This window comes from Anguilla rostrata, chromosome 1, assembly GCF_018555375.3.
Source record: "Anguilla rostrata isolate EN2019 chromosome 1, ASM1855537v3, whole genome shotgun sequence".
Taxonomy (NCBI): Eukaryota; Metazoa; Chordata; class Actinopteri; order Anguilliformes; family Anguillidae; genus Anguilla; species Anguilla rostrata.
In genome coordinates, this window is record NC_057933.1 from 46167086 (window position 1) to 46181054 (window position 13969).

General features: G+C 38.1%; 1 protein-coding gene across 1 annotated transcript in view; it reads left to right on the top strand.

Moving 5' to 3' along the window:
• Positions 1-12403, top strand: part of deptor (DEP domain containing MTOR-interacting protein) — a 49340-nt gene extending 36937 nt beyond the window's left edge. Inside the window, exons 8-10 of the mRNA XM_064338331.1 lie at positions 3863-3933; positions 5532-5636; positions 9321-12403. Of these exons, the coding sequence (XP_064194401.1) occupies positions 3863-3933; positions 5532-5636; positions 9321-9449 (305 nt within the window). The 3' untranslated portion in view covers positions 9450-12403. The remainder of the gene's footprint in view (positions 1-3862; positions 3934-5531; positions 5637-9320) is intronic.
• The last annotated feature ends 1566 nt before the right edge of the window (positions 12404-13969 follow it).

Below are 13969 nucleotides of genomic sequence, written 5' to 3' on the forward strand. Positions count from 1 at the left end.
ACTGCAGATGGTTTATCTGTGTAATAGAGTTCCCTCACTCCGGTCTGAACTCATTTCCAGGAAAATCCACTATGGAATGTGAACTGGCTCCGAATACAAATATTAGAAGTTGCAATAAGGTGTAAAATTGACGTTGATTGGGACCCAAAAGCTGATTAAGAAGAATAGCATCCGCATAACTTTTTTTACTTTATTATTGCGCAATTACACAGGCACTTATTTTTTATGTATTGGAAGTCGCTTGTGTTGCCACATTGTGTCAGTGCTTATGCAGTTCTTAGAAAACTGCCTCTTTGCTGGGAAACCTAAATCATGTTTAACCTGTAGCCTAGCCACATGCATCTTTCATTCATTCATTCATTTGTTCGTTCATTTTTGCACTTGGGTGGATAATACCCCTCTGTCCCACTGCAGTGATCACCCCAGGCTTGCAGTGTCACATGGGATAGTGATGTCACATTAATCACCCTGTGGGCTCATGCAGGCTGCTAATGAATAATGGAGTCTCCTCTGCACTGGACGAAGGGAGTGTGTCACATGGATTGTAGCAGATTCAACATGGACACATGCATACATCTGTTAGTTAAAATGGTGTGTTTGGCTGGGAAGGATCTGTCGGCTAATGATGCGTTTGGTAGTAAAGGGTCTATCAGTCAGGTACAGATATGTTTGGCAGGGCAGGTTCCTTTAGGGTCATCTGTCTTGTTTTATTTGCATCTTGTCTGTTCATAGTTTTCTCTTTCGTTGTTTATCTCTCAGAGAAGGAATGTTCCTCCCGTTCGCTGTGATTAACAACATGCACATAAAAGGCACATGAAACATTAGTGGAAGGAGGAGTGGAGAGAAAGTGACCCCCACAATGGGAGAATGGAGCAGGAGAGGGCTGTGGTGGTGTCTACAGCTGGGCTTTAATTATCATGCTGGACGTGACTCCAAGCAGAAAGAGACTCTCCTAAATGAACATACATAAATACATGCATGCATACATGCATACATACATGCATGCATACCTACATGCATACAAACATACATACATGCATACATGCATACCTACATGCATGCATGCATACAAACATATATACATACATACATACATATATTCATACCTACATGCATGCATGCATACAAACATGCATACATACATACATTCATACATGCATATCTACATGCATGCATGCATACGTACATACATACATACATATATTCATACCTACATGCATGCATGCATACGTACATACATTCATACATGCATATTCATACATGCATATATACTGTACATACATACATTCATTCATACATATATACACACCTACATGCATGCATGTGTACAAGCATGCATACATGCATACATTCATAAATGCATATCTACATGCATGCATGCATACATACATACATACATATATTCATACCTACATGCATGCATGCATACAAACATGCATACATACATACATGCATATCTACATGCATGCATGCATACGTACATACATACATACATGCATATATTCATACCTACATGCATGCATGCATACGTACATACATTCATACATGCATATTCATACATGCATATATACTGTACATACATACATTCATTCATACATATATACACACCTACATGCATGCATGTGTACAAGCATGCATACATGCATACATTCATAAATGCATATCTACATGCATGCATACATACATACATACATATATTCATACCTACATGCATGCATGCATACAAACATGCATACATACATACATTCATACATGCATATCTACATGCATGCATGCATACGTACATACATACATACATATATTCATACCTACATGCATGCATGCATACAAACATACATACATACTGTACATACATTCATTCATACCTACATGCATGCATGCATACAAACATGCATACATTTAAAGGGTGATATATAAATGTTAAAAAGTTCAAAAATTTTGTTTGGTGTATCTTATCTTGCATATTGTGTGAATGCATTTCATTTTTTAAAGCCAAGTGAATTTTTGTTGTATTCTTATCTTCTCTTTGGGTTCAGATAGGTAATCTGTCAGCATAAAAATGAGAGGTAGCTGGTCAATGGTGAATAGAAGAAAAATTCTCAAATAATGGCATGATATTCCAGTCTGTTGTAACATGTCTAATTATCCTGTTACTGAATATTACTACCGGTCAGCAGTGCTGTAGCACAGTAGAACTAATTATTCCAGTCTAAACCTTGTGGTGATTTTGCAGATGCTTACTGAAGTAATGAAACCATAGAAACAATCTCTCTTCCCTTCCATTCTGTTCTCATTTCAGTAGCCTGAGAGTTGAGTGGCAGTGAGAGGGAGGTCATGGTTTTTAGTCTTTGTACAGTCTCAGGTTTGGACACACTTCACAGTGTAGAGCAGAAAAACAGGCCATTCCTAAAAATCACACAGGGATAACAGCAGCAAAGACTGTCCTGTCAACTTGAGGCCTCTACACTGTTTTCTCTTCCACGACACTCCTGAATCATGTGCACCAAGTGCTGACTTTTCCTATCAGTTTTAACTATGCTGTTAAATTTCTCCATTCCATTAATTATAAACTCATGTAATTTTATATTTGCTGGCTATTTTATCTGCTATAATTTGATCTGCAGTAATCTTATGATAGATGTTTGTTCTCACTACTTAATTGTTGTGTAATGCCATCATTATATGAGCGTAGTAAGTATATTGCATTGCTACTCTTGTGATGTGAGTATATTTCAATTTTTACCTTTATGGACAGTTCATTTAAAACTCTCATATCTTCCTGTAATTTGTGGATGGGTGATGTAGAACACTGCTCTTTATTTCTTCAATACCAAAGTTTATTTGAGGTCGAGAAGGAACTCTTTTTTCCTCTGTAATTTAGGAAAATGTCTGATCCATTATGATATAATTCCACAGATTCCATTAGTGAAGTCGTACCCACAAGATGAATACTCCTCCCAGATTAGATTCGTTTTATGCTATTAAGAACTTGTTTTATTGTATACTGTGATATGGACATAACTAACCCTCAACTAGTCTTCACTGTTCTAAGTCCTTTTTCACAGAAAGCTTTTGCATGTTGGCTTATTTTTGGTTGAATAAATACTGACAAAGTAAATATGTGCGTTATGAGTCACGAGGCAAGATTTATTTACTGTTAGGACTTTGTGAGGACTATCTGAGGGTTATTTATGTCCTAATATATACAATCATAGAATTGAAAGAGGGCGTAAAATTTTTTTATATCGCTATAATATATTATAGGTTGTGGCTTGGAAGCAATCACATCTATGTTTGGCAGATGTCTGTTCTCAGTTATGCATATGACAACTTGGGTTCCTGCTTGAGTGATAATATGGGTTGGGATTGTTGAATGAGAGTTGTTGACGATTATGAATGTGATCTCCAGTAGCGCTACTGCAATAGACTTTGTTTTTGAATGTCTGTAAACACAGCTGTATAACTGGAAAACAGGGTAAAATCCACGCAGCACACTTCCCTATATTCCCTATGGTTATAATCATATATTGGATGTAGCGTATGCCTGCTGTAATTTCAAGTGAGTTCAGGAGTACACAGCAGTCATAAAAAACCTATTGGTTGGACGTAGAATTGCACCATTCTGAAATGCCTCGGTTACTGTAAAGTTCTGTGGAGACTTTCATTCATTGGACACTCTCATGTGACCGTGACATGATTAATTTTTGACAAAACTACTGTTGTTCTATTTGCAACACTATCGTGTAAATGAAGAATCCTTGTGTTCTTATATTCTTATTTTGCTGTACTGTGTCACTGGTGGGTGCGGTGAATGGTGACAGTGTGAATCTCTGCTGGATCTGAATCTCACTTCTCTCCACAGTGCTGAAGAGACAAGTCAGCCCTGAGGAGCTGCAGACGCCGGGGGGGCCGTACATAAAGAAGACATTCACGGTGCGTCCTTCCTCCCCCGGTCCGTACCCGCGGACAAAGAGGGCTTTAACTACAGCAGACGCGCGCTGTCCTCAAAAACCAGCGCGCACAGATGTCGTCTTCGAAATCCGAGTGGCAAATTAGAATTTAATAGACGGGGTCATTTCGCGACTTACTCTCCCTTAACCTCATTATCAGTTGAGCTCTGGTGATTCGGTCCGAAAGGGGGATCCTCTGTGCAGTGTGAATAGCCGGGTGGTGCTGCCGCAGAAATGGTCTCCAGAAATGTACTTTGTACTTTGTTTGATCAGGCTCATGGTATACACCTTCAGGCTACTAACCCTACTGAGGTACTGCACCTCTTCCATCTTTGTGGAAGATCTGTAAAATAACTGTCAATTTTTACCTTCTGAGGTAAATTTCCTCCAGCAATTTTTCAGCATCATTATTTGATTACTTTTGGAATGCATTTCTAAGGATATTCCTTTATTACATTTTAAAGGAGCCTTTAAATTGATTTTCCTTCATTCCCTGCTGCTCCTTTTTTTTTTAAAAATACTCCCCTGCACACCTAGACATTATAACATGAAAGGACAATGGCTGTTTTCGTGGGTGTTGCATTGCTTTCATTGCTGAGTGTATGTCCAGTGTTTCATTTATATCCAGTCTCTCCCAACTGTTCATTACTATTCATTCTTTCATTCTGTAATTCACTAAATGCGTTGTGAGGTTGTTTGAATTACCTTATAAAATTTTGACAAGCTGACCATGTCAGGTAAACCACCTTTATTTCATCCAATTAGAAAAATGTGGATTTGTAAACCTCAAACATTTAAACTTCTTCCATTGGTTTCAAAAGTACATCATATCAATACACTGAAAATGACCTAAATAACTAAGAGCTAAATATTCTGCAAACATACAGTTTCCACAGAGAAGTTTATAAATAAAGTTCCACATCTTTGGAACCACATGCATGAAGTAAACATGTAGTCATGATTTAGTGTAACTTGTGCTGCTTTGTATAATTTTTATAAACTTCGGATTTATAGCCAGAGTTCGTGACTCACTCTGTATTACTTCAGCTTCATTTATTGTATTAAATTCAAATTCCATCTGAAAATGTATTTGCTGTTGCATTTGCAACTGATTAATGACATGTAGTCATTCTATGTTGATAGAATGTAAACCATAAAAATCTGCAGCTAATAGTTTAAAATGTGTCTCACTGATTCTTGCCAGTAACTTTATGGTTAAAATCCATGTTGCCAGCCCAAAGTTATCAACCCTGTAAATGCAGTGTTCAGCAAACAATGGAACAGGATATACCGGTGGGTCATGGGAGGTGTTGAGGTGGGAAAAAACTCACAAATGCCATTGACCTAAGCGACCTTTGGTATGAGAAAGGAGTTGTACAAATAAAAGTTGTTATTGACATTCACGACAGGTAAAGAAAACACTTTTGTTTCGATGTGCAAGCAGTTGACACGTTTCAATTCCAAACATTTCTGGCTCTATTTATGAGTATTTGCTCAAGTGGACTTGTAGTTATGTGTTTGAGAACCACACGTTAATGTGTTCTGGTGAATGGTGCTGAACTCCTGCGTTTGGTTTGTCAGATTGTGGGTGATGCCGTGGGCTGGGGCTTCGTGGTGAGGGGGAACAAACCGTGTCACATCCAGGCTGTGGACCCCAGTGGCCCTGCTGCAGCTGCCGGCATGAAGGTACGTACCCCAGAGTTCAGAACATCGGCTCAGTCCGGCAACGTGTCATTGGCCGTGTCATTGCCTAAAGCAAACCAAAAAACGGTTACTCAACAATGTCCCGTGATCTTTTTTGAACAATTACTGTTGTGATTGGAATTCATGGACACTCAATCTCCGCTGTTTAGAAAAGCATGCAATAAGGCTGCATTCAGACCAGATCAGGCAATGCGGCACCTTCCCGCAGGGTTGTGCGGAGGTGTGGGTGTGTCACTACGTGGCCCATTTGTGTGACGTCATGTTGTGAACTTTAACCCCCCCATCACCGGCTTACGTGATTGGCCACCGCAGCGTGACGTCGGGTTGCGTTACGGCAAAAGTTGATTCTGGTTCTACTTCTTCCCGCACGGCCGCTGCGGTTTTTTTCTGCACCCCATGCGGCCCCCGCTCCCGCAGCCTAAACACACTACCCCCATTCAAATGAATGGGAGGACTGCCGTTTTTCCCGCATTGTCTGAACTGGTCTGAATGCAGCCTAGGACATAATATATTTTTAATTTAACACATGTTTAAGCAGCTGGTTGTAACTGTTTTCTGTGGTTGGGGCACTAAAATGCATGCCAGCTCTCTTCCTGTACCATACAGCATTGCCCATGGGCGCACTAGTTTTTCCATTTTGACCCTATAAAAAGAGAGTGCAATCATGGGGACTTTGTAATAGGCACACCTCTGTTCTGTAGTCTCCAGAGACCTGTCCGAGAATGGCTTTCCGGTGATTACATACAGTACATAGCCTACTATGTTTATCGCTAGCCTTATTCTGGCTATATATAGGATATGAACACCATTCAAATTTGAATTGGTTTGTAGGCGTGATAGAGTCTGACAACTCTGTGCTGTCTTTGGCTTTGCTTAGCAGAGTGTGTGAACTGAGAATAATATTTTGATCATACCCTTAGGCCTGTCATTGAGATGTGCTTGAAGTATGCTTATGATCTCATTGACTTTAATTTGGAGAATAATGGAGATTGGCATCTTTTATCATGGGTGTCACATCCCTAAAAAAAGTTTTGTTCTGTTGACCTGTTCATCACAATCCAGGAGCTGGTTACTTTTATACTGTTGAAGTGCCATTAGCAATGTTCATTTGTTCAGCAGGTGGCCAACAGATGCTCACACTCCTCTTTTGCCTCTCAGGTGTGCGATCATATTGCCACTGCGGAGCTGAGTAGCTTTGACCAGATACCTAGTCAGGAAAACTACGTTTCTGTCATGTTACACAAAAGTGAAATGGTTTGCTCACCTCAAGTGGGCACCAGTAATACCCGTTACATAAATTATTCATGTTAATCTGAAATGTTCGACCTGTGGTGTAATGGCCTCAATTAATAGCAGCTTGGGGCATTCCCATGGATACACCACCTGCTGACAACCATTTTGATTAATTATTGCTGAAATTAAGACATTGGGACGGACCCATGTTCATAACCATGCTCAGACCTAATCTGGTTGCTTCTTGTTCCAGAAATTTCCAGGTACACCACAAAGACCAAAATTTTGAGCAGGGCTCATTTCAAGTATGTGTTTCTCTACAATCATATGCTTATGAATCACACGTAGACCTCTTATTTATAATTTTGTGATAAAATACGCTGTCATTTTAGTCCTTTTATACAGCACTGACGTATGTGTTCTTTGTTTACACTTTAGCACACGATTAAACATTTGTCATTACACTTGAGATCCTGCCTTTGACCCTGTGTAGTCACACAGCGCACTTTGGTATGTGGGGTCTGTGTGCTTTGTGAAAGCACATGCTAATGGTGTCATTCTTAACCTTGCAGTCAGGTTAGGCTTACCGGGTGACGAATGTTCAGTACTGCTGGCTTTTTCTGAGACTTTCAAGTGCAGCTGTTGGGTGTGCTTTGATCATGAAAATTGTCTTTTTTTCATTCTGCTCCATGCCAATATGTCTTCCCTGTACGTATATAATGTATGTGGGTATAAGTTTTTCCTGTTCAACAAACACTTCAAGTCGTTTGACCATTTCCTGGTCTTTGAGGTCATGTTGTTTTTTGGCTTTTCTGGTTAGTATTGACATAATAGATTTGACCTCCTGTAAAAATATGTTCATGATTCCCATTTTTAAAATTTATTTGTATTTATTTGTATTAGTGTGTTCATTTTCCTCTGCAGGAATAGGGAAGAGACTGAACATTTTTTATTTAGATGGTGCAATCATTCAGGGGATTTGTTTGCCATGTAGAGAAGGCTGTACTGACATCTGATATGCATTTTCTTAAAGTTGATAGGATATCACTTGTACACATTGTAAAATAAATCTGACGTACAACACTGTCTTGCACGTTCAGTGGTACTAACTTACTGTTGGTGATGTAAACCAAAGCATTTTTACAACAATACCATAATGTAACCTTTCGGTATTTTAATATATTGTATTAATATTGTTTATATTTCTTCTATTGTTAGTGTGGGAGGACTGGAAATTCTCAGTTAGAGAGTCCTTCACACTTTCAATTTTAGCCATTGTTTGAGAGCCAGTTGCATTACACCAACTGGTTTGTATTACAGCAAAGAGAAAAAATGATGTGAAACCAGTTTGCCTGGCTTTTAAAAGAAATAAACTACAGAACAAAACATGGTTCCCCAAGGGTTATCTTCTTTTTATAGATGCACCTCTTATCCCATTGTGACATATTTCATTCATTTATTTATTTTGTGTTTTTCATTAGAGTAATTGCCCCTCCACTTGTTAAGCGAAGCTAAGCTCAAGAGCAAAATGGGCATTGTGCCATTTTCATTCTACAATCATTTCACAGGGAGTGGAATGATAACTCTGATGTGCAGAGACTTGGGAATGGTACCTCCGGATCTTCAAAGCAGGGCATATTAGCATTGGGACATTGCCGTGATGAATACCCTGTCATTGCATATTGCCTTGGTTGAGCCTGGGCCTGCAATGTTATGTCAAGGACACACATCTGAAATCTTTAATGCAGGGTTTTTGGTCCTGTTTAGTCATTCAGTTGCCATTCTGACATTGACAGTACAGTGCACGAATGAGAGATGGGATGTGAATACTTATCTACTTCGCAATACATCACAATTGGAGGAAAAAAAACTAGACCTGTATGCTGCATTTCACTGCAGTTGAGTGCAGTTAAATTTCAGTGGATTTTCAGTCTACCAGATATACTCAATATAAAAATATTTTGTTCTACACTCATTTAAATAACATTTTAAAAGGAGATATTTCTGAAAAGAAAGAGTTTGAACATAAATTGAAAGCCATTAAAAAAAATCAAATGACATGTTGAGGGTTAACTTTTTAATCAGGAAGTGTACCTTTTCTCTTTAAAAAAAAAAAAAAAGAAATAGATATTAACTCCCAAATTGATTGAGAGATGCTGCAAACATTGGACACAAGCCAAGGAAAAAAAGTTGCAGTGGTGGAACTGAATTTTCTTTGAAGAATTTAGAGTGAAGTTTACAAAGTGTAGGCAGTGAATGCTGGAAGAGATGTGTGGGTAAGAGAGTGGTTAACTTTGTTACCACAGTCTTGTCGCAATGGTAACAAACAAAAGAAAAGAAACCCCCTGCCAGTTGGCCACAGAACAGAGCTTAATCATCCCTGACACCTCCTTTTTTTGTAACTAAAAGCTTGCTCTCTGCTCTCTTTCGCAGGTTTGCCAGTTTGTGGTCTCTGTCAATGGCCTGAATGTTCTGTCCCTGGACTACAGGACCGTCAGCAACCTCATTCTGACTGGGCCACGAACCGTCGTCATGGAAGTCATGGAGGAGATTGATTACTGACGCTGGGAACTAGGCTCCACCCCCCTGACTCTGGCCTCACCCAATGAGGGCAGTCCCGAGGACGCAAAGACACACACTCCTGCCTGGCTAGCCCGCTGTACGCTTAGGGCATTGGGCCTCTTCTCAGGGGCCTCGGTGTTGGTCTCATCAGAGAGCCATCAAGAAAGAAACCTTTCTTCTTCACATCCAGTCACCGTCTCACGCGTTCGCCCGTCTCTCCTCCGTGCCCTACAGCAAGGGGAAATTTTACACCATGTTAATGGAGATCGTTTTCTACACCATGTTAATGGAGACCATTTCGTGCCTAACACTTTTTTTTCAGTGTTGGTTACGAAAGAACTAAATTTACCATGAATAAACAGTAGGCTGGTCTGAATCTTCTGCAAGATGACAAAGCTCTGCCTGTGTGGGAAGGCAATCTGGACGGTCTGTTCTGTACCTCAGAGAACATACTGTGAGCAGGAGCGGCTCAGAGACGGAGGAGGACGCAGGGTATCTCATAGAAGTGCAACAGGAGTCCTGCCCACTCATTTTTACTTTTTGCTGTTGGACAAAAAATAGTGTTCAGAAAAGACTTGTTTGTAGTTAGTATAGCTTTATTTCTCTTGATTAATCTACTAGGACTTTGACAATGCCGACTTCACAGTATTCCTCGAAGTACCTCTAAGGGACATTTAAATGACAGAAAGAGTAAGCTAAAGCAACAGTCGTTCCTATGTATAGTGCTTATATCAGAAAGGTGGCCGAGGGTTACTTGCAGGGAAATATTGTTGCCAGTTAAATGACCTATTAACCTCATTAATGATTGTCCAGGAAACTTCAAAGACCAAGCTTGAATTTAACCCCCACTGGCCACAAACATCACCCCACCACTAACAATGAAAAGCGCACATACTAGCATGTTTATGTTCATGTTATTTGTGCCTTTTCACTGCTAGACCCTATGTGAATTGGAATAATGTGTGGAGGGGGTGGTATGAAATATATATTTGGAGTTCACATGGTTTGCACTAGCAAAGTGCATTTTCATTCATTAACATAGATTTTTTTTTATTGATTATTGATTGAATATTTTGTATAAAATAATTTTTTTGGCTGCTGGTCACTTACATGTTCACTTTAATGTCTACTAGTATCAATGAACATTTGTTACCTTAGACAAAGATTACTATTATATGTTAAAACACTGTTGAAGTGCAAACAGAGTAAGTAGCATGTGTATATATGAATACCTACATAGCATTTTCAGAACAGATAATGATTTATAAAGACTAAAGCACTTAAAAAATCACTATTCATCAGTGATGTTTTTCTTTCCAGGTGAAAAGAAAAAAAATCTAGACATACTGTACTTAATTTTGCTTCTTGCTGAAACTTTTTGAAAGTTTAAATGTACTATTTCACCTCTATCACCACCAGACTAGCTGCACATTGGTGTGTAACTGCGACTCAGAAAAGCAGTGTTTTATTGCAGGAGTTACCGGTCTTATCCATGGAGAACTGATATGGGTATATGCTTCTTTCCTAGACCAGCACTAAATTAATAGATTGAAGGAATCCACTAATTTTGGTCTACAGTCACTACCTTGATAAATTGAATCAGGTGTTTTAGTGCAGAGATCCAGCACCCTCACCAGACCTTCTAGGCTAAGATTGGAGCCCCCTGATTTTGCCCATTTACAATATGGCTAATATTTTTTTGTTTAAAAGTGTTTTTGTAGGTTTTAACTTGCTAGTAAAGATATGCTATTCCAGAAGCAATGTGATGTACATTAACATCTTTAAAAGAATTGTGCTAGCTGAAGAAATTGCATAGCAGTAAGTAGTATCAAGTACATTCGTAAAAGAATGCATGCTTGCCATTAAAAATTTACATTGACTTAAATTTTTAAATTGTATAATACTACTACATATTGCTAAAATATGTAAGAAAAGCATAGTTTAATATACACTAATATTCAAGAGGTTGCCATTTTCATGGGATATGACAAAACAGTATTGTTTTGACACTCTGCAAAATCTGTTTTCTTGTTTTAAGGATAATTGTTGATAGCACTGTTTTATTGTATCCAAATTCTTTAACAGTTCTTCATGAGAAAGGAAAACATTAGATACGGATAGAAAGTCCTTGTACATGCAAAATTGAGCTAATTGAGTTTTCATGAGCACATTAAGTGTAAGAGAATTAAATATTTGTGAGACTGAGCAATTTTCAATGAAAAATGCTCTTTTAATGAGAAACATTTTTTGCAGTGCATCCATTCAAATCTTTGTAAATCTAGCGAGAAACTTGCTTATCCATTTGTAAGGTTCTATGTTCAAGCCTAATTCAGAATGTTTTATGGATTTTTCTATTAACAAGACGTAAACAATGCACAAAGCCTTTTATCTAGGTAACAAATTGACGGTGTCATAGACTTGATTTGCTTTGTATTGCTGTAAGCTTGAATAATTTGCCTTAATAATTTATTATCTGCTTAATGTTGCAGTAAGCCTCAGATAATCATTTTCTTCTTTTGATTCAGTTCACACTGTGAGAACCCTCTTGACAGTTAGTCTTTTTCTTGCTAGGATAATCAACCAGTGTTGTTTTACTGCATTCTGCACATTCTTTTTTTTTTTTTTTTTTTTTAATATGCAAATAGAGAAAACTATGTAGCTAAGAATGTTCAATCGTTTGAAATGCAGGGGTCTCATTTTAAGTACCACCAGCTTGCATCACAACCAGAAATTATGTCTATAGCACTTAAAATGTCAAAATAGTGTGTTCGAGGGAGTTTTTCTTGGTTTCATTCATATTTGGATGAAATAAATCTCTATGGTACAACATTCAAATTTTATAGTGTAGCTTAAGTTTTTGAAGTTCAATGTTCAATCGTAGGTGGTTTTATTAAATACGACTGTTTGTTGTAAAATGTTTTCTTTTGAAAATAAATAGCCACTAATGATTGGAATCATTTTTTTTTTTTTTAATCTGTTTTTCTTTAGGAGGAATTTGTAATTGACTAGAAGGCATACAGTCTGTAAGTGTTCAGTTCAGGGTTCGGGTCATTCTGTTTCAATTCAGTCAATTCAGGATACTGACCCCAAGCCTGGTTCACGTCATAGGAGATTTTATAATGACATGAGGTTACATTTCCATATGAAAAAGTGAGCTGCTGGATGAGGTACTCTATTGAAAGCCTCAAAAGGTTATGTACTTCTCTTCAAAAATTTGCTATTTTAAAATATTTTCAAGCCTTCAGTGACGGCTCTTATTTTGAATACATGCCATGGTACCACCACATACAGAGTTCTATGTGAGTCATGAACTCGTTCTTGGGCCTGATTGAGGGATGGTACAATACAAATACCTGAGCTGCCATCTACTGGTTCAAATAGGCATGTACATGCTCCTGTCCTGAAGGGTAAGCTATTTTACTTTATCACTGATCAAGGGGTTTCCAAATTTTGACCGGAGGGTGTAATTCATAATATTCTGGTTGTTATAGAATGGCTATTACGATCGGCTCAGCGTTCAATCTTTGGGGGGAGGAGGAAGCTAAATACATTTTCCAAATGCACATGCTAATTTCATACTCTAGGACAGGGGTGGCCAACCCTGGTCCTGGAGAGCCGCAGGGTCTGCTGGCTTTTGCTTTTACTCAGCGCTTAATTGATCAATTAAAGCAGTTGATTACAGTTAACTCACCTCACCTGGTTTCTTTTGTCTAAGTGGTTGTTGTATTTAAGGTGAAAACAAAAACCAGCAGACCCTGCGGCTCCCCAGGACCAGGCTTGGCCACCCCTGCTCTAGGAGAACACGAAAATTGATAGAATGTAAATGCTACTATTTTTGATCCCTGATATAGAAAAACATGATTACCCTGATATAAAATTAAAAGCTTGTTGTCTTAATCAATTAATGTAGTCATTCAATGCTAGAATTCATACTACATTTGTGATTTTACTGTCTTTGAGTATACCTTCATTTATTGCAAGTATAAATTCTCAAAGAAATACATTTTTAAGGATGAAATAGTAGGCGGCTGAAGAAAAAATTACTGCTGTTTATTTCACTGCAAACAATTAGTTCTTGTTTCATTAAAATGCAAAGCTGTCAACAAAAATATACTACATCCATGTAATCTACACTAAATTGCTAATAAATGTGTCCTTTAGATATAGATATAGTTATTAATGTATTTTGCAGTTTCTAGTTTTCAATTTTGTATACTCCTCACTCCCTTTTTGATGACATTTCTAAAAACAAACAAAAAAAATCTCTTTAGTCATTCTAGAGCATCATTGCCAGAAGGTGGCGGTGTTGTACAATGCACACTTCATAGTGTAGATAGTGGTCACTCCTCCCATCGATTATCTTGCTTCAATGTAGAATAGTAGGATCTTTTTTCCGTTCATATGATCTTTTCTTAATGATACCATAATCACTAAATGTCAAAAAGAAAGTTTATTTTTGAGTTTTCTCAAGAAGAAAGTTTGGGATAAAACGTCCATTACAATGAATTCATCACCTGTGC